Consider the following 26,240-nt stretch of genomic DNA (forward strand, 5'->3'; position numbering starts at 1 on the left):
GTCTCTCCTCCGGTACCACACCCGCTCTCGCTGTGTGTGTCGGTGTCTTCTGCTGCTGTGTCCCACACCACACCCCGTCCACTTTCTCATATAGAAATCTTTTTGCTGTTGTTGCGCTTCATTTTGGGATTATACCGGATTCGTCGAGACAAGCGCGAGGCGCATGGCAAGGGCGAAGCGCTCAGCACACGTCCGTGTACACAACTCAGCCAGTGGGTCGAACAACAGCAACACACGAAAACGCAAAGAGCAGTGGTGTGTCTTCTCGAGGTGGCTGTTAGTGGGGTGAGAGAGGAGCAGAGAGTAAAGGACGCATCCACCCACACACACATACACACACACACAGCGCGAGAGCGAAGTGAAACCAACAAAAACGAGCGAACAGGCATTCTCGCTTCTCTTTTCCCTCGACCTGTAGCGCGTTGTTCTCATCATTGTTAGAGCGAATGAGCCGCGTGTCTTTGCAGCGGCGACCACATTCGTCGGCGCCGGGTGAGGTGAACTGCGCCGGTGCACCTGTACACCCAAAGGCGCTTCATGCGCCACCTCGCCGCAGGGCGTCGGCATGCTCGTCGTCAGCGGCGTACTTTCCGACGCAGGCGAGTCTGTTCCGCGACTCGTACGGCCTTCCTTTGACCTGCGCTGCAGTGTCAAGTGGGTGCTCCTATCAGTCGCCGCACAGACGGCTGCATGTCTACGCGAACGGTGGGGGCCGAGACGTCGGCCCGCGCTACCACGACGTAACCTGCAGCCCCGGTGCCAGGCGGCCGCCACCACCTCCACGGCGGGCGGTCACGGCAGGAGCATCCGCAGGACGATCTCGCGCCGCGAATGGAAGCGGCGCCGCGGATGCGGTTGTGTTTCAGTACTACTCGCAGCAGCGTCAGAAGCGAGGGCAGATGCGTTCTCAGTCTTCTCTCCACGACTTTGAGGTGATTGCCACACCAGTGCGCCGGCAGTCATCCACGTCGAGCGGCGGTGGCTTTTCCGCACCTGCAACACCGGCTGGTGGGAACGTAGAGGCCTCATCTCCCCCGCTGCCCTCTCGCTGTACCAGCCGCCCCCCTGCGCACGATCGTGACGCGGGTATCCACGCGCGCTTGCATCGTCAACCCTCAGCGTCACCGTTGTCTATGGAGCAAGAGAGCGTCATTCACGACACGTCGACCTCGCTGATTCCTCTCATGCCGCCTATAGACGAGGGCAGCTGGCCTGTGCAGCTCTCTCCTTCTCAGCACCAGCAGTGCGAAGCGATGGTGCGGCTGCTGGCGCAGCTCCCGGCAGCACAGGCGCACCGCGTCCTTCTCGCTGCGATCCGCCAGTACGAGGCACAGCGCTTGCTCCAGTACTACGGTGGCGTGCATGCGTTGCCTGGGACTGAGAGCTCCCCGCGTGCGATGCCACGAACCCCGTCAACATCATCGCTGGCGTCGTCCCCCGTCAAAGTCCCGTCAGCAAGGCGGCACGACGACGGCCGGTCCGCTCTCTTTGAGGCACTGCGAGCCCGCCTCGATGACATGCAACGCGCCGACATGGCTGCACAGGCGCTCTCGCCGTTCACCGCGGCATCCAGTCACCGGCAGCGGCGGGGCGGCAGCCGAGCGGACAGACCGGCGCGTGGGCAGTCGCATGTCAGCCACTTCATCAGGGCCAGCCCGCCCACCATTCCTCCTCCCACAGCGGCGCGACGCCCGTATCTGGCGCGCCGACAAACGCCGCAAGACAGTGAAACAAGACAGTGCCCCGACTCCGGCGACGCCCGCGCACCGCGGCAGCTCCGCAGCCGTATTCTGGCGAGTCGTGTTGGCAAGCCGCGCGCCCGCGGCGCCGAGCAGGGATGCCGTACGGGCGAAAAGGGTGCTGCGGCTCGTGACGCGTCGGCTTCGTCGCAGAACCACTCTACGCCGCTGCTGCAGCAGCGGCACGACTTCATGAAGACGATCAAGCCCCCGCACCGCCATGGGTTGGCTGGTGCATTGTTGGTGGAACCCGGTGCTCCTCACGAGGCAGCACCTGTGACCCATGGCCATGATTCTGGTGGGCGCGCTAGTATGCCACCAGGTGCACAGGTAACAGCAGTTGCAGGGCGGGGCGAAGGAGCGCGAGAGGAGGGCCTGTACAGGCCCGCATCGATGGCGGAGCGCAACGACGGCTCGCTGCCACCGCCCTTGCTCGCATTCACCGTTACCGGCAAGGAGATGCCCGACGCCAGCGTCGGTTGGCCCCTCGCCGAAGGCACCGCTCTCTCTCCTGGGGCCGCCGCGGCAAGGCGGGCATACTTGGAGCAACAGCAGAAGGAGCAGCAGCAGCGGCAGCGACCTTCATCTCTCTCAAGGCTTAGCGCGGACGCGGATGACGGGGAGGGGTCGGAGCTGCTGCCGGAATCGGCGCGGCGTTCGCACGTCACACGTGACGAAAGCGACGCAGCGTGCCGTTATCCGAGAAGCAGTTCAGCGGATTGCTTTGGGCCCAACTCTGGCAAACGCGGCGCGGCCTCGCCAGGCAGCGTCTCCCTCGAAGACTCGGCGCCGCGGAGCGGGGGGCTGAGAGGCTCCTCGGCGCCGAGTGTGACCCCAGCGCCGCTTACGGGCGTTTTGGCTGCCCCGCCGCCGCCGAAACAGATTCCTGGAGTGCATCTGTCCACGCGAGTGGCGACGGTGGGCTCAGCAGGCGAGCCCGCAGTCTTCATAACAGACTGCACTGGCGCATCGACCTCGGCGCTGTGCGATCCCAAGGCGCGGCCCCACGATCGCAAGGGGAGCGACGACACTGGCACACCAGGTGCGCCACCATTCAACAACGGCGCATTCTGGGGGGAAGACTACGCGGCTGCGGCGGTGGGTGGCTCCTCGGGGTTGCACAGGCAGAATCGATATCGCGAGGGTGGCAGCGGTGCTGACCCCTCCACGCCACCACTCCAGGGTAAATGTGCGGAGGGACTCGATGGGCAGAACCTGCTCTCATCTCCCGCCCAGTTCGAAGATAGCGTCATCACTGCTTCCTCGATTAGTTCAGAGCCTTTCTTGCAAGAACAAGCCGCCGACAACGACCGCGACGGCGTGATAGCGCTGACGGCTCACTCTGCCAGTAGGTCGGCGGCCGCAGGATCACGGGCAGCCAACAAATCTTCTGACGAGCTCTTGCTTCCCTGGGAAATCTAGCCTCGTCCGCCTCCCGCACATCGTTGCCATCCGCGTCGGCGCTGCTTTAGCACACTTCTCACCGTGACAATTATATCGCCGCCGCCTCTCGCTTTCCTGTCTGTCGCACCAGTGATCATCAGATGGGTGGCGCAGCGGCCTCCGGCCCCCTTCCCTCCCCCGGCACTTACCACTAACGCCTACCGATCTGCACTCGTAGGTGCAACTCGCAGCAGGCGGTTCGGCACATCCGAAGCCATAGTTCTCCTGCTTCTAGCCGTTCTTGCCTTTTCCTCGAGCACTAAGCGAATCAAAACCAGCAAGGCGCTGCTACCCTCACCACACCTTTTCTCCTCCTATCATCGACGTTCACACCACCGCCAAACGCGCTGTGCGATGCTGCAGAGCGGTACGCAGTACCTTTACTGCCGCCTAGGCCGGGTGCACATGAACCACTACCCCAGTCATTCGCTCCCATCTCCCTGTCCCTTCAGACCCACTCACATGCACCGAAAACGCCAACATGCGTCGCCCCCCTCACGGAGTGGGCACCAACTAGCCCACAAGCTCCTCGCCAGGGAAAGGAGCGGCGCAGGACGTCACGCACACCCTCATCGAATTCATCCCCGAAAGGAGGTAGGGAGTTAAAGCGGCAGTGCCGGCAACAGGATGGGCTTGATAGCCGTGTCTCGACCCTTACCTAGCGTACTGTGAGCACGCGTTGGAGCGCTCCAAAACTAAACGGCTTGCACCGCTCCTGCGCCTATGATGCTGCTGCGCGCGCCGTCTCCATGCTGCACCCTAATTTCCTCTTCGCGCCCTGGCATGACCCTCGACCTCTCTGCGCCCCTGCGTTCCGCCTTGGCCGCCGTCTTGCGGCTGTGCCGCCGTTGACACCTGACATAGGCCATACACGTTTGTGTTTCTACACGCGACGATGCAACCGCAACTCACAGCTTCAACAACTCGCATCACCACCAGCTCGACTTCTGCTGCGGCTGCTGCTGCTACGCCCAGGGAGCACTGTGCTGGACAAGATGCTGCCGATCCCTTGGCACCTCATCACGCTTATCTTCGTGACTGTGCTGCTGCTTGTCGACCGCGCGCAGACGCAGAGCAAGAGAACTGCGGAGCAGGCAGAACTGAGCGCCCTGCACTAGTTCGCAGACAAGCGCCGGAGCGTGATGCGACCGCTTCGGACCGCGTCTAACTACTGCGCGTGGGATGGCGTGACATGCGACGCGAAAAGTTACGCGCATGTAAGCTCGAGTGGCCGCATGCTCGTGGACGAGATGCCAAAAGTGGACGGCAGCGACTATGGTGCGCTGTCGCGCGTCGCGTTGATTGTTCTGTCAAACAATTCCCGCATCCACGGCGGCCTCGCGGACAGCTTGACTGCGCCGAAGCGTCTGCGATCGCTGGAGGTGAGCCGGAAGTCTGTGCACTGGAACCTGCCTAGCCGGTAGGACGGGATGGCGAGCCGGGAGGCAGTGGGCCTGAGCGGCATCTGCTTCTGAGGGTGCATGCCGTCGTCGTCGGCGGGCAACGCCGTGTCCGTGCCGTTTGCCTCCTCGAATTTGCTCTCCTTGCGTGTCTGTATCGGTTCTCGGACTCTTCTTCACGTCTCTACCGCAGACGTGCGCTCTTTCTTTACTTGTCTTTCCGCCTCCTTTCCCCCTCTTCCTCCGTGCTGCGATATCCGAGTGCCCACGTACGCCCCCCACCCTCTACTCTCTCTCTCTCTGTGTTGTGGAGGAGGGGGCGGCGGAAGCCAGGCAGCCCCTCCCTCCTCCAGCCCTGCCGATTGCCGGACCCCACTTCTCGCTGTGGCAGGGCCGCGCGCATGAGACTTGGGGAGGTCAGTGCGATGCATCGCTACTGATGCCGGCGGTGAGGTCGTGGGTGGTGCTGCCTCGGAGCGACCTGCGACCGTGCACACGCTTGTGCCACCCATGTGACTGGGCAGCGTGACTCGAACGCATCCCACACCCGACCCTCACACGGCCCACTGGTGCTGCGGGGAGCCTGCGCCACTCGTGGAGATGCACCAGGTGGCGGCCGACATGATGCGGCTGGCTGCGAGGCGACGTGCGAAGCGCAGGGGTGGGTGGAGTTGGAGGCAAAGGCCGCGCCGATATGACCTTGCCTGCATTGTTATCGCGCATATGCACACGGCTGCCTCGCGCCGCGCGGATGGGCGTGTGTGTGTGTGTGACCGGCGGGGCAGAGTGCGGCGTTCAGCTCATGCTGCATGGCGGAGAAATGGCATCGCTGAATGAACAAGGAGTTGTTTCCGCCTCCTCCCCGTCCCCGGCTGTGACTGTGGCTCCGTGTGGGCCATCGGCCCGAAGAAGGGACAGGGCTAAGCGGAGGTGGCTGGACGAAGTGCGACGCGGCCGTGCATGTGTAGTGTGATAGGGAGACGCTCTTAGTTTTGCCTCTTCTGTGTTCTCCCCCTTGTCTACGTGTGTATGTGCAAGCGCGGGTGGCCTACGGTGGTAGTGGCGGCGGCCTTGCCAGGTTGGGGTGTGCTGGCGCATCTGCAAGTCGCCCGTCGTGATCACATGTGCATCCGTATCGTCTAGATCCCCCTCCTTTCCGAGGCACTCACGCGCACATACTCTGAAACGATTCTCAGAGGTCTTTCAGGTGCACTGCTCTCTCTGCGCGAGCGCGCCTTTTCGCAGGGTCGCGAGCCCCGCAAGTACACGCACATTCACACAGACGTGCAGAATCTCCTTGCAGCGCCGCCATCCTTGCTGCCTCCCTTCTTCCATCCGCGGATCCACTTGCACGCGTGAGAGCTGGGAGCGAAGGACAAGAGGACCAGAGAGGGAGGGTAGAAGCAGGCGCACGTGTCTGTATGCGTGATTGGTTTCTTGCCGGCTCGCTCCTGTTTACGTTCCGCATGCCTTCCCCTCCCCTCTCCTCGGCTCTGTCGCTGCGCCCCGTCGTGCGTGTGTGTGTGTCGCGTGGCGATGGAGGAGGCGAAGCAGTATTGTGGTGCTCTTGTTGCTTCGTTCTTCAGTTAATCCGTCCGTTCTCCCACCGCCACTTCCCGCCTCTGTGATGATGCCGAGGGTGAGGGGGTTATCGACTGTCCTTCTCTTTACGTGGTTCGGTTGCGCCTCTTGTGCTCTCCACCCCTTTCCTTGCGAGTTGTCTTCAGCCCCCTCCCTCCCTCCCACACTTTCTTCCGCTCCGAATCGCTGATCTTCGCACGTCGCGAACTCGTTGGTTGTTTCATGCTATCGTCCGTTGCTGCGTCTGTGTGACGTGCGGCGGCCACACAGGGGAGGGAAAAGGACGTGTGGGCGGGGAAGTGGAGCAAGGAGGGGGCGAGGCGCTATCTCGATGCTACGGCCGGCTGACGCGTACGCCAAGATGGATGAGAGAGATCCCTCCCCACAAACGACTCGGACGTGTTTGCGTGCCCTCGATGACGTCCATTGCCCATGAAGGAGGGCAGGGCAGGAGTCGGAGTGAAGGGATCGAAGCAAAGACATGCGCAGGGTGTGTGGGCGTGCTGTTGTCGAACGCCTCCCAACTCCCCCTTCTGCCTTTCCCACAAGAGGCACCTCATATCCGTCTCTCACCACCACCAAGACGGCTTGCTTGCTTGCTGCCCTTGGTTGCTTCCTTGCGTTTCACCTGCCGCTTTTCTCCGCCTACTCCCTCCCCTCCCCTCTTACGCTCCCGCTGACTTTCTTCCGTCCCCCCTCGACTTACGCCTGTTCGTCGAACCTCTTCCCTCGACTCACTCGCATGCCTGACGACGCACACGCACACGCACAGCACCGTAGCTACAGGGATACATATACACATATATATGTATGCGTAAACAGGTCGTCACAGGCACACACACACACACACACACCAGTGGAATAAAGACGACCGATACACGTGAAAACATACAAGGCTGAGGGCCAAGGTCCAAGTTGGGCACCACAATGGACTGGGATCGACCTAGTGGAAAGCGGCGGCGCACAGATGAGGAGGAAGCGTGTGAAGCGTTGGGTGGGCTGCTGCGACAAACGGCCTCACGTGCGATGGAGCGGGTGCGCCTGCAGCGACAGCAGCGCGGCTGGGAAAGCCAACTGACCGCCCTCTCCTCCTCTGCCGCCGCCGCCGTGGCGCGCAGTGTGAAGCCGATGGACGTGCTTGTGATTCGGTTCTGCATGCACTATTTGGACTGTAGCAAGGTGGCCGCGGCGAATCATTTCGTGCGGCTTGCGCAGGAGGTTGTGACGTCCAGCATCGAGCGGGTACTGGTGCCGCAGCTGTTCAGCCGCGATGGCAGCTCTCTTCCGGCGCTGTGCGAGAGTCTCGTCGCAGAGCACACCGCCGAGGACATTCAGGTGACAGTGAAGGAGGTTTCAGAGTTTGTCGAGGCCCGCGGTGCCCTTGGTGCCTGGATCGCCGACGCGACGGCCACTCGCGGCGATCGTGATGATGACGACTACGACGACGCCGACAACTACGGCAGTGGCTACTACGACCACTCGCGCTCGCGTGACCGCGATGATGGATACTCTCGCTTCACCAACGAGGAGGGCGAGGACCATGGGGCAGAGGACGATGGCAGATCGGCAAGCCCACACCAGGACGCCGAGGACTTTGCTCTGGCCACCACGTTGTATCAAGCTTGCGAGTTTTGGGTCCGTGTACAGGCCTTTCTGAACTCCTTGTCGCTGCACAGCGCTCGCCTGCACGTCTTCGCAATGCCGCCACGGTACGAGCGGGAGCTGCTTCTTCTCCTGTACGCTGCGACCCGTGGCGGCGGCGGCGGTGGCGAGGCGTCGCGGGAAGGCGAAAGCAACGGGGGCAGGACCACACCGGCAGAGGGCGCGTCGCTATCCTCGTCGGCCAACGCAGCGGCAGCGAAGGCCGAAACGAAGGAGACCATCAAGCATGAGCCGATGTGGGACGGTGACGGGGAGGTGGCGGCACAGGTGGTCGGTGAGGGCGGTACGGACGACGAGGGCGCTGAGCAGACGGAGGCATCGGCGGGTCCGCGTCAGCCGCAGCAGCTGTACAAGGCTTCTGCCCTGCTTGCCGACGTTTTGGCGCTCTCTCGCTGCCCCGAAGCCCCCACGGGGTCGTCTTCGTCACCTACCGGCACTGCTTCAGATCCAGCTTTGATATCGTCGCCGTTGTCAGCGGCCGCGCCGCGGATCAGCGCCGAGGCCATGCAGCGCCTCCGAGGGCTCAACTCGAACTTTTACAAGATGGTGTACGCGCGGCTTGGCGTGATGGTGGCGCGTGATCGCCTCCACAGCTTTGACCGGGATTCCGCCATCACTCCACCCGAGTTCACCGTGCAGCAGCGCAACCTTCGCGAGCAGCTGGCCCAGCAGGAGCAGCAGCAGCAATACAAGGCAGACTTGATGTCCGCCGCCCTGGGTATTCCTGGGCAGCCAGAGGCCGGACTACCGGCTGCCTATGTGCCGGACGATGCCTACTACGAGAAGCTCTTGCATCAACAGCACGACACGATCGACGAGGACGAGGAGGTGTACAAGGGAGAGGTGATGGACTACTACCTTTCTCACCCCAACCGCCCCGGCGCCGCGACGGGGTCGCCGTCGAATTACTCGCGCTCTCGCTCGCACCACGGCGGCTCCTCTGCACGCGGCGGCGAGGCGGAGCCGCTGATGAAGCCGCATCGCTTCTGCAAGGTCAAGACGGGATTCACGTGGACGCAGTACAACCGCACCCACTACGACAGTCGCACTAACCCGCCGCCGCGGACGGAGATGTGGTACGAGTTCACTTTATTTTACCCAGCTCTCGCGAACACGAAACGCGACATGCGGCACATATTCCGCATCGAGGACACACCCGAGGGGCCGAACGACCAGTACTGCCTCCTCGTCTTCAGTGTCGGCCCGCCGTACGCCGATGTGGCGTACCGCATCCGTAAGAAGCAGTGGGACACCCGCCGCGGCGGGGTGCGCATCAGCTTCGATCAGTACGGCCGGTACAAACTCTTCTTTCGCTTCACCAACAGCAACTACCGACGCTGATGGTCTTCAAGGGGCAACGCTAAACACGAAGAGCGAGAAAACGGTGCACGTAAGTGACTTGCGCTTCTCCGTGTATCTGTCGCTGCGTGTGTATGTATGCGCGTGTGTGTGTGTGCACGTGCGTCATCAGCGTCGAGCGCCATGTTTCGATAATATGCATTCCTGCTTTTCCGACGTTGCGCCTTGAGCACGGGCGAGAGGAGAGAAAGTATGCTGGTGGATGGGTGTGTGGGCTGCGGCTGGGGCGTAGCGGTGCTGGCGGTGGTGACTGATGACCAAGGCGCAACCGCTACATGCCGTTACCCCGCCATGCGCGCGTTAGGTGCAACAGGCGACAACATGCACACAAAGTTTCTCTACCGTGGCGTTATGCGCGCGTGTTGTCGTCTTTTCCTTCTGTGACCCATCCACTCGGTGAACTGTCTGACTCCGCCCCTCCCCTTCTCTCTCTGTGACTCTCTCCTCGCCTCCTTTTTCTTCTGTTGTTGGTGCCGTGTATGTTGAGCACACGCACACACGCACACGCGCAGGGGATATAGTGTTTTTCTTTGCGCAGACTGTTCTGCTTCTTCCCCCTCCTGACTCCTTCCACACTCACGCTCCGCCTTTCTATCTAGGCCATCTGTAGTAGTAGTATAGCAGCTAGTAGCTTCTCCATCACCGCCGGCGATTCGTGTAGCCGAGCGCCCTTCCTCTGCCTTCTGCAGTTTCCTCTGCTTCTATGGGCCAAGCGCGGCTCACACACACGCACACACACACATGCATGTATATATATATATATATATCCAGATACACGTACCCGACGGCGCGTAGCTAGCAATGCTCCGTTTCACTGTACCTGCCTTGGTCGTCTTCCAGAACGCGTATGCGCCGCGCGTGCTAAACAGGATGACACCTGACCGCATGGAGCTGACGATGCTAATCCTGAAGGAGCGCAAGAAGAAGGTGCGCTACCTTGGCAGCAACTTCCAGGGCTTCAATGATCGTGTGCACTTGTTTAACGCACAGGGTGGCGTGCGTCGTGGTACCCGCTACATCATCGAAACCCACCACAATCGTATTCAGTTTAAGCACCGATCACGCAACAACAGCATGGTCGACGTTCGCGCCGTGAAAATGGCGGGCTCACAGTACGATTCCATGGGCAACTATACCCGCATGACGTGGGACAATTCTCTGTGCACGACAAACCTGCTGAATGACCCTAACTTCAAGCGCCACTTCAAAAACATGCCCAAGGAAGAGACTATCGGGGTGCTGGAGGAGTGGGGCGTACGCTACATCTTGCTGGACGAGATTCGAAAGCCGTCCTTGATGGACTGCAAGTACCACAAGCACCACCTGTACGCCGACAAGTTCTGGTGGTCGCCATCCCCAGAGACCAACCACATGCGCGGTGATGCCGAGTTTAAGTGGAAGGGCAACGAGCTGATAGCGTACGGCGACTACAACGCGCACATGCCGCACCCCGCCAATTTCGTTATTAGTAGCAGCAGTGGCAGCAGCGGTAGTGGTGCGGCCACCTCAAAATCGGCGGCGGCAGCAGCAGGCTCTAAGAAGGGTGCGTCGGCAAGACCGTGGTTTAGGCGTACTGTTGTGGTGAGGAGGCCGCAGGCAAGCGACACCAAGGTCCCCTCCACTGCAAGTAAGATCGCGGCTGCAGGGACGTCCAAGTAGGAGCGCGTGCCTGTCTTTCGGCTCCAACGCTCAAAAGGAGGCCACACTTTGGGAGACTGTACATGTTGCTGACTTTCCCGCGCCCGACGGCTTTGTGCTGCAGCGCACCGCGCTTTTCTTTCTGTCCCCCTCCTCCCCCCTCCTGCTCCTCTTCCTCTATGTCGTAGGCTCTCTTTTCTCTGTGACTCGCCGACATGTGCATGCGCACATTTTACTTCAAGGATGCGTGAGCGGTGCGTGCGTGCAAAGACGACATGAGCGGACTCGAGGAAAGGATGACAGGAGCTGAGGTATGCGGGAGAGGTGGGGATGGGGCGGGCAGTGCCAGAATGACCGTGAAATAGCCTGAGAGGGAGGGGGCGTAAAGGAGTCGGCTGAGGAAAGCAGAGAGGAGAGAGCGCGCGGGAGCGAAGGGCAGTAGACGGATGTACGGCGAGTGGGGCGGGTCGTGGTGGCCGTATCATTGGAGAGGAGAGGAGCGGTGGGGGACGACTCGATGCGTGCGGCCTCACATGAGCAGCTTCCTCCCCCCCCCGCCCCATCCGCCTTCGCCGTCTTGCTCTACATCACCTACGCCCTGGTGCTCTTTCTTCGCGGACACTGCGCGCCCCCTCCTCCCCCGGATTGATTTCATGCACGCTCAGGCTACTGTGGCAGCGGGGCACAGCTACCCCGACCTCTCTTTTCCTCCCCTCTTTGTGGTTCCTGGCGTGCGGCGCGTCTCTGCAGCGCTTCCGCCCTATCTATCCGCACCCTTTATCCATCTGCGTCTCTCTCTCTTCCTGCCGTGCTGTCTGTCGGTATGCGTGCCTGGCGCAGTGAGCGTCATCCCTCTTCGTTACAGAAAGGGGAACATAGCAGAACGGACGTTGGCGTGAAAAGGCAGCGAGGTCCAGGAAGGGGCCACCTCCGCCATCCCCCAATACACATTCATTCCTGGCTCCACACCGACAAGACGGAGGAGCAGCAAAGACGTGGGTGTTTACAAAAAGGGCCGCACCTTGGCTGGAGCGACTGGACTGCTGCGCTCTTACCGTGCTCACCCTCCCTCGAAACACAGGCACTCGCTTCCCCCTTCCGCATCTCTCAACACCGGCACTTTTCCCCACCCACCCCGTGCTCTTTCCGTCTTCTTGGGTGTGCGAGCGGAAGGCGGTTGAACGGTTGCCGGCTTTTTTTCTACTCATCTTCACTTAGGAAGCACATCCGCCCTGCATCATGGCGTTCCGCGGCAGCAGCGCGCGGCTCGCGGCCACGCCAGGCGTCGGCATCGCGCCAGAGACAACGCCGGTCAAGTACGTGCCGGAAATGCTGAACATTCAAAACGCCAAGTGGTGGAACGGCCGCGGCAAGCCCGTCTACCGCTCCACCTACAACGAGAAATCGTGGCTGCAGAAGGCAAGGTGGGGCGCCTTCACCAAAGGGAGCCGCCCTGTCATGCGCCAGCGCTACTCCGCTGCGGCGCTGAAGGAGGCGCTCGAGATGGTGCCGGAAGGGTTTGAAACATGCGATGTGCCGCGTCCGCCGCAGCGCATCCGGGCGCAGTCGGAGGGGGTGGTAGGGCGGTGGTACACGAACTACTGGACTCTGCACTCTGTCCGGTATCAGTGTCAACTCGCGGGGGTCGAATGGCAGTTTGGCGAGCGGCAGCGGCCGCGCACCAACTACGACGAGCCACACATGTACACCGATTTTGAGGAGACGAAGGCCATCCGTGACTACCGCAGCCGCTGGATCAACGTCAACCGCTCCCTTGTGGGTATGTCGAAGCGAATGAAGGAGTCGGAGGAGGAGGCGCGCTATCTGCACTTCAAGAAGGTGCAGGACACCTTCTGGTCGAACAGGAAGGTCCTCGTGAACCGCGTCAAGTCGATGCACAACCAGGGAACACTGCAGTCTGCCAAGGACCTGCCCATCAAGACAATCAACATCAAGGCGTTTCTTGCGGATTAGTTCTGAGGGCTTGCGCGTGCACCTTTCATGTCGCTCTTCTGCTCTCATCCCTCCTCGCCTCCCTGCGCAAGCCTTTACGACTTGCTGCACCACACTCCTCTTTCTCTTTATCTTCTCGGGCCTCTCGGCAGCGAGGAGCAGCGCTATGCGAGCTCAGGAGGCCGGCGTGTTGTTTGCGGTGGTGACGCGGAAAAAGGGAGTGGGACAGAAGCAAACAGGGGGCACTGCTGCTTCATGGCAACACAAACGCTGCTGCAAGGCAGAGGCGTGGGGAGGATGCGCACCATGGCGGGGGTCATTGAGCACAGGCTATGCAGAAGCCGCAACACCTGAAGGCATACCGCACCAACCGCATTCCCGTTTTGCTCCCCCTCTTTTCCTCCTCTTTCCTTGGTTGCAGTGGTCATGGCTGTGACTGCGCGTGGGCAACCGATGTCGGTGGTGCTTGGGCGTTGTGATTTGTAGAACAAAAAAAAACACACAGCGTTATGACGACACGAACACGATGGCACGGTATGTGTGTGTGTGTGGGGGGGGTAAGGATGCACAGCGGACGCAGGAGTGACGCCGCACGAAGCGGTCGAGTCGATCGCTCGGGCCCGCTGCCAGTGAGTGGGGGGAAAGAAAACGAAAAAGCACAGAGAGGGGGCGCAAGCACGGGCTGCATGTATTGTGCTCTGGTTTCGCGAATCGTTCCAGCCCCACAAGAGCGCATGAAACCGGCAACCGGCCCCCCTCCTCCTCCTCGCTGTGCACAGCGTGTGGCGTGGTGAGTGGGGGAGAGAGCATGACATTATCTCTGCTATTGCTTGAGTAACGTGCAGGTGCGTCTTCTCTCTTGGCTATGCAGTGATTCCTGCTCCTCTGCCCTCGCAGAACTACTGCAGCAACCCTCGCTGAATGTGAACTGTGCGCGCCATCTCACACCTACCACCAACAGGCTTCTCCCCTGCCGCCCTCCCCACCCCGTCCATCAAAAATAAGGAGAAAAAACTTTTCGAACAACGTCGCACGAGCCACCACCGCTACCGACATCATGCCGAGCGCCGGTGGCGGTCTCCCTTCTCTCAGCGCCTCTCCGCTTTCCTACCCTCGCTGCCCTCACCCTTTTTTTTTCAAAATCGCTCATACCATTTTCACGGCGACATGTGCGCCGCTGCACAGTCGTGCTCGACATCAGCTCTCACAAACAGATACACACACAAACACAATCACGTACATAAAACAACCCCCCCCCCCAAACGCAGTCGTTTCCCCACGATAGCCGTTTTTTTTTTGACGACTCTCATCTTCAACGTCGTTTTCCTCTCCCTTCCCTCCTTCCCCCTCTCCCTTTTTCTTTTACTTCATTCTTTCACCACCGCTTCCACCGCTGGCGCTGCGTCCGTGTGTCCGTGTGTCTTGAACAAAAACTGCATCTTTCTTTTTAAAACGCCATCGTCATTACCGAAGGCGCCACCACCGAATTGCACACCGAGGTCTTTTCGACGCAACTCGCGAGTCCGTGCGGGCTAATGTGTGTCTGAACGGTACACTGTACACCCACACCCGACCACACAACCAGGCACAGATACACAGGGGTATATAAAAAAGTATGTGATGTTGCTTGTGCGTGCGCGTGCCTGGTGACTGTCTTGGCTCCACAATCGGCTTTTGCTTCTTTAGTCCCTCCCTCTCATTCCCCGTGTAGCGCCGCGTGTGTGTGTGTGTGAGCGCGGTGCGGGCGCGTTGATGCGAGGGCCCTTGGTATATTTGCTTGCGGTTTTTTTTTTTGTGTGCTTCTCTCTTCCTCTTTCACATCTGTACCGGCCGACTTTGTGTGCGTCTGTGCGCGTGCCGCTCTCGTTCTCTCTTGTTATTGATTTGATCTCCGTGGTGCTTACTCTGGCCACCGTTCTCTCCCTCTCTCCCTTCCTCATTTTCACGCTCTCTCTTGCTCTCTTCATCGTAGCATTTCTTGGCGTTGCGTCGTCTCTCCCCTGCTTCTCGTTCTCACTACCATCGACTGGGTGTCTTGTGTACACTCGGCCAAACCACACAGGGGGAGGAGGCCAAACTCACTGCTATCGCGTTTTGCATAATACATCTATCTTTATATGCATCGAGCCCCTTTTTTTTCTTGTTCGGTGCGCCTTCTCCTCCTCCCGATATTTCACTAGCGCCTGACCGCGCGTGTGACAGAAAGCTTTAAGCGCACCGCTTCTTTCCCTCGTTCTCGTTCCTCCAGCCAACCTGTACGCCATCCTCTCACCAGCCTTCCGTGCTTCACGATCTGTGTCTTCCTGTCTGCCTCCGGGTTTCTGGCGAGCTGGACTTTCCCTTCGGAAAGGTGGCGCAGCTGGCGATAACATGATTCGCGGTGCTTCCATGATCCTGCGGGCGGCCCCCGCCTCCACGCACTGTCGCCGAAGCTCGTCTCTGCCCGGCAACGCGTCTCTCAGAGACCATGATCCTGAGGTGCACCAGCTTATTCACAGAGAGATGCGCCGGCAGATAGAAGGACTAGAGCTGATTGCGTCGGAGAACTTTACCTCCCGCGCGGTGCTTGACTGCCTCGGGTCCGTCCTCACGAACAAGTACGCAGAGGGTCTGCCTGGGAACCGCTACTACGGCGGCACGGAGGTCGTCGACGAGCTCGAGAACCTATGCGTGCGGCGTGCACTCGCAGCATTCTGCTTGGATGCGGCCGTATGGGGCGTCAGCGTGCAGCCGTACAGCGGCTCACCTGCCAACCTGGCCGTCTACACCGCCCTGTTGCGCCCGCATGACCGCATGATGGGTCTCTCACTGCAGGCGGGCGGCCACCTCACACACGGCTTCTACACCGCAACGAAGCGTCTCTCGGCCTCCTCGATCTTCTTCGAGAGCCTCCCGTACTCCATCACGCCGAAGGGCCTCGTGGACTACGATCAGCTAGCGTACCTGGCGGATATCTACAAGCCACGGCTTATCATTGCCGGCGGCTCCGCCTACCCGCGCGACTGGGACTACAAGCGCTACCGCCAAATCTGCGACAGCGTTGGTGCCTACTTCATGGTGGACATGTCCCACTTTTCTGGCCTGGTTGCCGCCCGGGAGCACAACGACCCGTTTGAGTACGCCGATGTAGTGACCACCACCACCCACAAGACGCTGCGCGGGCCTCGGTCTGGCATGATCTTCTTCAAGAAGTCGATAAAGCAGGGCAAGGAGAACGTGCACCTGGAGGATTCTATCAGCAGCGCCGTCTTCCCCGCGCTGCAGGGTGGCCCACACCTACACCAGATCGCCGGCATCGCCACGCAGCTGAAGGAGGTGGCATCGCCGGAGTGGCGCACCTACATAAAGCAGGTGAAGGCGAACGCCAAGGCCCTGGCCGCCACCCTCACGGAGGGTGGGGAGACGCTCGTCAGCGACGGCACCGACAACCACCTTCTTCTGTGGAACCTCCGCCCGCACGGCCTCACAGGCTCCAAGTTGGAGAAGCTGCTCGACATGGTCAACATCACGGTGAACAAGAACACCATCTTTGGCGACAAAAGCGCTCAGGCGCCGTACGGCATACGTCTTGGCACGCCAGCACTCACCACCCGCGCCCTCCAGGAGGAGGACTTCAGGCGGGTCGGCCAGTTCCTCATTCGCTCGGTTCAACTCTCCAAGGAGGTGCAGAAGTCCGCCGGCTCTACGAAGCTCGCCGACTTCGTGAAGGCCGCCGAGACCTCGAAGGCGTTGCAGGAGATGGCCGAGGAGGTGAAGGCGTATGCGCGTCAGTTCCCGTACCCCGGCCTGGAGAGCGCCTATCCCATTCAGTAGCGCGCCTCGAGCACGGAGGCGGCGTTCGAGCTGCGAGAGGGAAGGACGATGCACGAAGAGACTCCAGTAAGAAGGCTTGATGGCAGGTGTGCGCGTGTGGGGGAGGCGCTGCATGCGTGTGCCGCGCGACAGAGGCTTTGTGTGACTGTGCGTCTCTTCTCTGTGTGGCGGGAAGCGCGGCCAGTAGGGCCAAGGCTCGCCCTCGAGCCGAGCTACGGTGTACAGTTCAGCTACAGGGAGTCGAACGCCCAACGGCCGACAGAGACGGCAGTGCAAGGAAAGCGAAGGGGAGGAGGAGTAGGAAGGGGTGTACGCGCGTGCGGATGGCGTTTCGAGCGAGAGTGTTGCGTTCCCCTCCCCACCCCTCTTTTCCCACCAGCACGCCTTTCTAGGACGTCCCGCACTGCTTCTTCCGAATACTTCTCCTGCTTCGAGGCGCCCGTGTGCGTCCGTTGTACGTGCACGGGGCCGCACCTGGGCGCTGCGGGCGAGGGGAAGGGGCTGGGACGTAAAGCACGAGGGTGCCTGCTGATGCGCCGGCGCTCCCCCCCCCCACCCGTCCTGTCTGCCCCTCCCTCTCTCATCCGCTCGACCGAGCACGGCAGCGCTGGCGCCGCTTTGCTCTTTGCGCCCCGCCGTCCGGTGCTGCCAGCCCCACCACTTATCGCATTCATCGCTTTCGTGTGTTTCACCTCTCCTCCTCCCCCCTCGTCCTGCAGGCAACGGCACACACACACACACACAGACCCACGGTCATGTCTGCAGACATGGACAGGCGTATGCTCTCTCGTGCTGTGGGCGTGCGTATGTGTAGTCGTCTGCGTGTGTGGTCTACAGTCGCGTGTGCCGCTGCGTCCTGCCTCGAGTGCCTGTGGACCAGAACATGGACACAACGGGGGAGGCAGCTGTTTGTCGGAGGACGAGCGACTCTGTGCTTCTCATAAGAGCCGGGCCCCTATCGACGCCCGCAAATACTCACGGACTCTGCGCTGTCCCTTTTTTTCTTGTCTTTCGGTTTCGTTTTTCCTTTTGCTTTTGAGCACTGCCGCATGACGGGTGTACGCGTGCGCTCACGTGTGCCGGGGGCGTGTGTGTCTCTTGCCGGGCTACTCGCACTGCATCGAGGCGGTCGTGCCGATTGGACGCCGTGCCATGTACGCTCCTGCACTTTGCCGACCACACTCTCTTCACCCGTGTGCGTGTGTGCGCGCTAAAAGAAGGGCAAATGAGTAAACAAACCGCCATCGTGCCATGCGCGATGATCGCGTGATCGCGTAGGACGGGAGTGGTGGTGTCGGCGCGGGCCAGCAGGCACGCACACAGAGGGTGTCAAGCAAAAAAAAAGAAGCGATCAGTAGCTTCCATCAGAGAACCCCTCCCTCCTCCTCTACCCACACCCCTCCCATCACCACACGGACACGCAGAATTGCAAGTGAGAGTCTTCGAGCCACAAAGCAACCCAGTGCAACAGTTTCGGTGTGCGTGTTCGTGTTTGCATCGGTGCGTGAGTAGAAACTCAAGCTTATGCACGCCCACACATCTCTCCCTCCCTCGTCTCTCTGTCTGTATGATCGCGTTTTTGTTCCCGCTTTCGCACTTCATCGAGAAGAAACGCGGGAGTAGCAACGAAACGGTAAAGGGAAGAAGAGAGGCACACACGGATACCAAACCGTCGGCGTAACGCGGGCGGGACGCACACACTCCCCCCCCCCACACACACTCACCTTCCCTCACTACTTTTTGTTCTCGTGTGTCTGTGTGTGCCTGTCTGTGGGTTGGCGCTGCTGTTTATTTTGCGACGTCGGTGGGCACTCCCGTCCTCTTCACACGGTCCCTCCCCCCTTCTTCGAGATGCGCATCTTCTCATCGAGGCAGAAGGTCTACACGACCGGCACGGCCCCAGTCAACACCTCGGAGGATGTCGGGGTGGAAGGAAAGCGGTATCCGACCCACACGCTGGGTCGCTTCATCGTCCAATACCCCGCCCCAATGCTGCTGACCCTCGTCCTACCTTTTGTTTTCTTTGTGATTGGTGGTGCGAAACTTCAGTCGGGGCTCTCCTACTCGCTGGACGACTACCAGATCCGCTCCACCATCGGCGTGCGGCGCGACGCGTTGAGGGTGAACGGCGTGCTGAATGACTGGGCTTACTCTCTCTCTGGTGCATACTGGCTGTCGGACAGCGTCGACTTATCTCACCCGCGGACGTATGTGCAGGACACGCTGGAGTTGCGCGCCGTTATCAACCTTCAAGACCTCATGGAGTACGCAAAGAAGGTGGGCTGGTCCCCCGAAACGCGTGATGCATACGCCAATCTGCTGAACCCGGACCTCTTTAAAATCTACCGCGCAGCGGAGGAGCACGTCACGGAGCTGGACGGTTACGAGGGCGTGTGCTTCACGAACGATCTGCGCAATGGACAAATCAACAGCATCTATCCCACGTGCACGCCTGTATCCAGCGTGACACAGTATATCTATCCATCTTGGAACGGGCTGGAGTGGTTCATGAACGGCAGCGGGACTGTGTTCCAGCTAGACTACATGCAGCGCCTCTTTGCGAACCCGAGCTACGGATGGTTCTTCGACAACAACTTCTCGACGCTGAACCAGAGGGCGCTGCAGCTGCGCTCGCAGTATACGTTTGCGTCGTCGTGGTCAGAGTCGAAGGCTTCGTACCGGAATCGCATGAAGAGGTTCCTGCCTCGTGCGATGAACTTCGTTAACAGCGGACAGGCTGCTTCGCTGCCGTTTGTGGAGTTCTACCTCGGCGGCGGGTCGTCGCAGGACATCTTGATGGAGATCGCTGGGGAGCGGGAGGGGTACAAGGTGGGCGTTGCTGCGGTGATCTGCTTCTTGCTGAGCTGGTGGCACTGCCGGACGTTCATTGTCGGGGTGTACACGGCTGCAGAGGCTGTGTTTGCGTACATGACTGCCGTTGGTCTGTACGCGCTCATCTACCGGACGCTGCCGCTGGCGACGTACTCCGCGATTATCTGGGTGATGACATTCTGCATGCACGGGACATTGAGCTTCTACGACATGTTTGTGTTCAGCGGGGTAATGGCGACGAAGGGACGACAGAACAACCTAAGCGTGGTGCAGCGGCTGTGCTTCACGATGCGGCGCATCTCCGTTGGCGTGTGGATTGCAGACGCGCTTGCGATAATCATCTTCGCGGTCAACACGACCTCGCTGTTCCGCTCTGTGGAGCAGTTCAGCGTGTTCATGATAATCGCGCTGCTGTGGAACATGTACTGCATCGCGCTGCCCACCCCTGCGCTGATTGTGGTGCACCATTTGTACTTCTCGAACAAGCGGCGCAACCTGCAAAAGCAGAGCGACGTGCTGAACGATGCGCTGCTCGGGTGCCGGCGGTCTGGACACCTGGTGCGTGTGCTGGAAGCTGTGCAGGACAACATAGCCCACGGCGAGCATGCGTACCGGATGGAGGAGGACCTGGCCCACCAGCGCATCGGCGAGGACTTCGGGATCCACAGGAAGAGATACGGTGGCCCGCTGGACTTTGTGCGACAACAGGTGCGTGAGGGGCTCGACAAGGTTCGCGCTGCGCGGCGCGACGTCGTTGGAGCTCTACACAAGGCGCAGAAGGCAAAGGACCGCGTTGTGAAGGGCACCGACACGCGCGACGGCATGGGGTTGCCTTCCTTCTCGTTGCAGGATTTCCTGCAGATCGGCGACGCGAACCCGCTTGCGGAGGAGACTGGTGTGGGCCCCGACAGGCTGCCGTTGTACTACAACCCGCGCATGGTGCTTCCATCGGACCTGGTCCATATCCCTGCGGTGTACGTAGAGCGCAGCGAGGACTGCTGGAGTGGCATGTGCGATGCCCTGGGGATACACGCACGTACGAGTCACGGAGAGGTTATCCCGCCGCGCGCGTACAGCCTGAGGAATCAAGGCACCAGCTCTGCTGAGGCGAGTGCGTTTGCCGATTGGTGGCGCGAGCTGGGCACGCGTCTTGGCGTGGAGACGGCCTCGAACAACCGCAGCGTTGAGCTAGTGTCGCTTGCGGTCCGAAATGCGGTGCGCGCACAGGACCCGACAATGGTAGTGGACCCGTGCGCAAGGGCCCGTCGCGGCACGAAGAAAGGCGGCGCTGCTGCTGCTGCTGGTGGTGGGGCTTCGCCGCGCGCGACTGGCGGCCCATCTGGAATGGGCCTTGGGAAGCTGCGCTACCGCTTGGCGCACCGCGCGGATTTGCCCCGTGTGGAGTGCTGCGGGCTGTTTGGCCGTGTTGCGGACGAGACGGCTGAGCAGCGGATGCGGAGGCTGATGGCACGCAAAGTGAAGCGCGATGGCTACTCGCTGTTCGAGCTCTTCGTACTGCAGTACTACCTGCCGGCGATCCACTATGTGCGGTATGCGCTGCTCGCGCTGCTGCTGGTGCTATTCATTGTGGTGTGCATGCTGGGCTGCCGCATTACTGTGGCCGGACTGCCCAACACGCTGTTGGTGGATCAAGGCAGCATCGCAGACACGTTTGCAGCGATGGAAGACACCTTTGGCCAGCGTGGCAGCTGCACGTTCTGTGGCCCGTACTACCGATCGCCGCAAGACTACCGTCAGGCAACAATCACAGACATCGCGGCATGCTCGGCGGATTATGGTGAGCAGATGAATCTGTACGCGGATAGCTGCGGCGTGTGCAACGGAACGGACGCGTGCGTGGACTGCGGTGGCACTGCGCACGGCGCAGCGGCACTAAATGACTGCGGCGGGTGTGCTGTTGCTGGATCGTCTGCTGTGGCGCCGTGCACATGCCCTTTAACGCGCGACTGCCAGTACTGCGAGTGGGCTCTGGGCAAGGGCAACGCCGGTGGGGGGTCGTGCAGCGTGACGTGCGATGCTAGCACGTGCGGGAGGAACGGCGAGTGCGACCAGTACACAGGGACGTGCGTCTGCGATGCGGGCTTCACGGGAGCCGCGTGCAACGAATGCGAGTCATGGCTGCTGCCTGCTGCATCGAATCCGGGGTGCGCACTGGAGTGCAACGCGGCGATGAACTCTGCGGCGTGCGACTGCGACGCGAGCAGTGGGCGATGCCGGTCGTGCCCAGCGGGGACGCGCGGGTACGACTGCTCGCAGCCATCGGTGGACTGCAGTAGTCACGGAACGTTCAACCCTGCGACGGCGACGTGCACGTGCTCGAGCGGGTGGACGGGGGCGTCCTGTAACGTGTCGAGCGTTTGCAACGGACGCGGCGTGCTGCTGTCTGCTATGGACTCACCGACCGGGTCCGAAATGTGCGGCTGCTTGGGGCACTGGCGCGGCGGGACGTGCCAGCTGTGCGACTGTACCAACGGCGGAATGTGCAACGCCGTGACGGGGAAGTGCGAGTGCGTGGGTGCCTTTACGGGGCCGCGGTGCGAGACGTGCGCGGCGAACTGTACGTTGCGCGGCACGTGCCCTGACGTGTCGACGCCGGACTACGCGCTGTGGAATGTGCGGGCATGCATTCCCAATGCGTGCAGTGAGGCTGACGTACAGTCGGAGACGATGTGCCCCGCCTGCTCACCGACACAGATGGTACCCGTTGGCGTGTGCAAGGCGGCGTCTAAGGAGTCGTGCATGGCCATGCCGGATTGCTGGTGGTATATGGATGGCAACGTCGTGCCTTACTGCGGCATGGCGCGGCAAGTGAGCGACTTCACGGCGCTCAGCTGTACTTGCCGGTACCCGAAGGTCTGGTCTGGCCCAACGTGTGGGTCTTGCCCTGCACCGGCTGGCGCGACATGCCTGGACGACGGGACAGTGTTGGGCTGCAACAGGTTGGCGTACACATCGCTGAGTTCCGTCGTGAGCATCGATAGCTGCGGCGTGTGCGGCGGTGATGGCTTGTGCCGGGGCTGCGATGGCGTTCCTGGCAGCGGCGCGACATACGACGCGTGCGGCGTGTGCGGCGGCAACAACACATGCAGTGGCACGACGGCGGTGATGCCGATGTACGTGGAATATCTGTTTGACCTCACGAAGGTGCCTCGGACCCTCAATAATGCGGCGTGGTGCAAGGTAGTGGCTTCCATTGCTGCCAACATTCGGCGGTCGGACAGCACTGGATCGCAGATGCGGACGGTGCTGGAGGACTACCTCGCTGATGACGCGAGCTATGAGCTGACATCTCTCCAAGACTTCTACAACTACGCCAAGGAGAACGGCCGGCTGAGCGAGGCGGTCTTCACGCTCAGCTACAACGGCGAGCCACTGATGCTGCAGCAGATACTCTACCGCGTAGAGAGCACACTCGCCACCAGCCAGAGCTCACCTTCGCGGGTGGTGGCGGCGTACTACTGGATATCTCGGGACATCATCGCCCCCTTCCGGTCACTTGCTCAAGCAAGTGGTATCACCGTGTACTACACGTCGACCCTGTTCCAGCCGGCAGTGGCGAGGGTTGGCGCGCTGCAAAGCCTGTGGTTCGCGGTCGGCATCGGTCTGGCGGTGACGTTCGTGCTCCTGCTCACGTACTACGTGAGCCTGACGACGGCGGTGGCGGCGACGATAGTGGCTGCCATTGTGTGCTTCGGGTCGCTGACGGTGTGCGCGGTCTTCGACTGGGAGATGGACGCTGTGCTTCAGGTGTGCATCAGCTGCACTGTACCGATAAGCGTGGAGTACGTGGTGCACTTCTGCAGCGGGTACTTCGACTACCTGCAGACGACGACGTCACACCTTTTTGCGCGCGACGTGACGCGGCGGACTGCTGTGCAGGGTGCGTTGCTGCGGTCTGCACCTGCTGTGTGCACGTCTGCCGTCTGCGTGATCGTTGTGTCGGCCATGTTCGGCGTGTCGAGCCTGGTGCCATTACGGCGCGCGGGCCAGGTGAGCATCACACTGCACCTGCTGCTGCTTCTTGCCGGTGTGCTCTTCACTGGCGCTGTTGCCGCGCTGGGGCCGATGAACGTGTACCAGCACTGGACGCTCTCCGCCGCAATCTGCATTGTCTGTGCTGCGCTTGCCGCGCTTGCGGTGCTGATCATGTACGGCGTGCATGGAGTGCTCGGGCCGCACGGCAACATGATTCTGACGCGCTGAGGTGCGCGACACGGCGGATTGTAGGTGACATGAAGGCGGCGGCGGCGAAAGAGAAAAGCGACAGAGATGCTCCAGCACGACTCCTTGGCCAGGGCCTTCTACTGTCGCGCATGTTGGTTAAGCGCCGCCCATGCCGTTTTGCCTCTTGCTGATGTTCAGCACCTGCGCCTGTCGGTCTCGCTACCACTGCGTTGTCCTCGTCGGCGTGCCCACGCATTGTAGCGCTGCCGCCACCTCGCCAACCTCAACGGAGTGGCCGATGGCATTGTTGTGTGCGCGGGTGCGCGCATTAGCAACACATTCGCCCTCACTCGCCGCCTTTACTATGCCATCCTTTGACGATCCTCCTCACCGCTCCTTCCACTGCACCGGTTTCGCCTGCGCACGCCTTTTGGCTTTGCAGCCGAGTGTGTGTCTTCTGTCGAGTACCGTCCCTATCGCGGTGTATCTGAGCTAATATCTGTGTGCGTCGCCCTTACTCTGCACGCGCGTGTGCTTTTGGCTGCTTTGATGCTTAGCTTTTTCGTACGGCATTTGTTTTCTTCCTTTTCTTGATGGCGCCTGCCTCCACGGTGCACGTGGGATGCGTATGCGCAGGTGCCCGTTGGCGTGTGCGCCATAAACATCTCTACGTATGTGCATATATGTGTGTGTGTGTGTGCCTTTATTCTTCCTTTGATGTTGTGTGCATGTGCGCATCCTTTTTGTTTCGGCAGCCAGCTCCGTGTGCACGCCTGTGCATGTGGTGACTCTTCGTGCTCTCTTATGCTGTGTTGGCCGCTGGCGCCCCCCCTTCCTCATCCTTCTCCCCCTCTGCGTGTGTGCGGCCGCCTCCATTTCGTATTTCCAATCCTCATCCCCTGTTGTGACCCCCTCCCTCTTCATTGTCTTTTTTTGTCTCTGTAGGTGCACGGGCTTGGAGAGTGTGCGCGGTATCGTATCACCACGTGCTGCCCTCCTTCCCTCCTGCTTTCGAGCATCGCGTTTGTTCTCTCCAGCGGCCGGCAGTGGGCGCGAATTGGGCGAATGCATGCGCGCGGGGGGGGAGAGGCGGTGGCGGGTCTTTCATCATTTCGCTGTGCGAGACACTCTGTGTTGTGTCCTGGTGCATGCTCGGGTTTGCCTTCTTATTTCTTGACTTGGCGAGAACTGCGGCCGATTCCGTGCTTTTTTCTTTATCCGCTTCTTGCGTGTGCCTCTGCTGACGTGTGTGAAATTCGAGTGTCCGCGTACGCCCCCCACCCTCTACTCTCTCTCTCTCTGTGTTGTGGAGGAGGGGGCGGCGGAAGCCAGGCAGCTCCTCCCTCCTCCAGCCCTGCCGATTGCCGGACCCCACTTCTCGCTGTGGCAGGGCCGCGCGCATGAGACTTGGGGAGGTCAGTGCGATGCATCGCTACTGATGCCGGCGGTGAGGTCGTGGGTGGTGCTGCCTCGGAGCGACCTGCGACCGTGCACACGCTTGTGCCACCCATGTGACTGGGCAGCGTGACTCGAACGCATCCCACACCCGACCCTCACACGGCCCACTGGTGCTGCGGGGAGCCTGCGCCACTCGTGGAGATGCACCAGGTGGCGGCCGACATGATGCGGCTGGCTGCGAGGCGACGTGCGAAGCGCAGGGGTGGGTGGGGTTGGAGGCAAAGGCCGCGCCGATATGACCTTGCCTGCATTGTTATCGTGCATATGCACACGGCTGCCTCGCGCCGCACGGATGGGCGTGTGTGTGTGTGTGACCGGCGGGGCAGAGTGCGGCGTTCAGCTCATGCTGCATGGCGGAGAAATGGCATCGCTGAACGAACAAGAAATGAAGTGAGTCGAACTCTCCCTTTCGCGTTGCTCTTTCCTGGCTTCACGCAGGCAGACGCACGAGCGTCCACAAGGCGTACGCGGCGTTGGTATGAGGGGCGGCTCGAGGCCTTTTCGTTCGTTACTCTTCGTGCACGGATCTCGTCCGGCTGACTTCTTGTGCACCGCCTCGCCACTGTGCAACGTGAAGAAGCAGAGGGGTGAACGAGACACAAAAGGGTGACGGCAACGCAGCGGCTCGACGGACTTGCCCGTGCACAGAGGTGCACCTGAAGACCCCCAAAGCGGGACACGTACGCGCGCAAGTGAAGGGGGATATTGGTGCACCGTGGCCTGCATTGTGGATCGCTGCACCCTGGTCACGAGTTGCCGTGCCGAGCGCGTACCTTTCTCTGTAGGGGAGGAGGCGGGCATGCGCGGAGTGGACTTGCCTGCGAGCCGCGGACACGAAAATGTCGCCAAGCAGAACTTCTTTTCTCTTCGAGCGTAGACAAGCAATTCGCCGGCAGGCGCGTCTTTGGAGCGTGACTTCGGGCTCGGCGAAGCGAAACGGTTTCGCGTTGCCCCCCCCCCCCTTCTCGGTTTCATCACGGGCCGGCTTCAGTGTGACCCAGCCAGTACATGAAACACCACTCTCTCTTCTTGTCGTCTCCCTTCGTCTCCGGGTGCTTCTCCGCGCCGCCTCCGCCCCACCGCGCACGCACGCACGCACGCGCGCTCTTTGTTTCTCAAGAGAAGTAAAAGAAAAACGAAAAGGCACATCACCGACGCAACAGCGCTGGCGTCTGCG

The 26,240-nt window shown here is 61.0% G+C and overlaps 6 protein-coding genes across 6 annotated transcripts; all 6 read left to right on the forward strand.

The window, feature by feature from the left end:
- Window positions 1-446: 446 nt before the first annotated feature.
- On the forward strand, window positions 447-3,161 carry LINJ_28_2490 (conserved hypothetical protein; the record flags this gene model as incomplete). Its single annotated transcript, XM_001470238.1, has 1 exon — window positions 447-3,161. The coding sequence occupies one exon, from the start codon at window positions 447-449 to the stop codon at window positions 3,159-3,161; it is 2,715 nt and encodes a 904-aa protein (XP_001470275.1).
- A 3,929-nt stretch (window positions 3,162-7,090) lies between these two features.
- On the forward strand, window positions 7,091-9,166 carry LINJ_28_2500 (conserved hypothetical protein; the record flags this gene model as incomplete). The annotated part of the gene is made up of 1 exon (XM_001470239.1): window positions 7,091-9,166. The coding sequence occupies one exon, from the start codon at window positions 7,091-7,093 to the stop codon at window positions 9,164-9,166; it is 2,076 nt and encodes a 691-aa protein (XP_001470276.1).
- An 819-nt stretch (window positions 9,167-9,985) lies between these two features.
- On the forward strand, window positions 9,986-10,843 carry LINJ_28_2510 (conserved hypothetical protein; the record flags this gene model as incomplete). Its single annotated transcript, XM_001470240.1, has 1 exon — window positions 9,986-10,843. The coding sequence occupies one exon, from the start codon at window positions 9,986-9,988 to the stop codon at window positions 10,841-10,843; it is 858 nt and encodes a 285-aa protein (XP_001470277.1).
- A 1,218-nt stretch (window positions 10,844-12,061) lies between these two features.
- LINJ_28_2520 (conserved hypothetical protein) lies at window positions 12,062-12,796 on the forward strand (the record flags this gene model as incomplete). The annotated part of the gene is made up of 1 exon (XM_001470241.1): window positions 12,062-12,796. The coding sequence occupies one exon, from the start codon at window positions 12,062-12,064 to the stop codon at window positions 12,794-12,796; it is 735 nt and encodes a 244-aa protein (XP_001470278.1).
- Window positions 12,797-15,163: 2,367 nt separating this feature from the next.
- SHMT-L (serine hydroxymethyltransferase (SHMT-L)) lies at window positions 15,164-16,588 on the forward strand (the record flags this gene model as incomplete). Its single annotated transcript, XM_001470242.1, has 1 exon — window positions 15,164-16,588. One exon carries the CDS (start codon window positions 15,164-15,166, stop codon window positions 16,586-16,588), a length of 1,425 nt encoding a protein of 474 aa, XP_001470279.1.
- Window positions 16,589-18,439: 1,851 nt separating this feature from the next.
- LINJ_28_2540 (serine peptidase, clan SB, family S8-like protein) lies at window positions 18,440-23,644 on the forward strand (the record flags this gene model as incomplete). The annotated part of the gene is made up of 1 exon (XM_001470243.1): window positions 18,440-23,644. One exon carries the CDS (start codon window positions 18,440-18,442, stop codon window positions 23,642-23,644), a length of 5,205 nt encoding a protein of 1,734 aa, XP_001470280.1.
- Between the last annotated feature and the right edge of the window lie 2,596 nt (window positions 23,645-26,240).

This window comes from Leishmania infantum, chromosome 28 (genome assembly GCF_000002875.2).
Source record: "Leishmania infantum JPCM5 genome chromosome 28".
In the NCBI taxonomy this organism is placed as follows: Eukaryota; Euglenozoa; class Kinetoplastea; order Trypanosomatida; family Trypanosomatidae; genus Leishmania; species Leishmania infantum.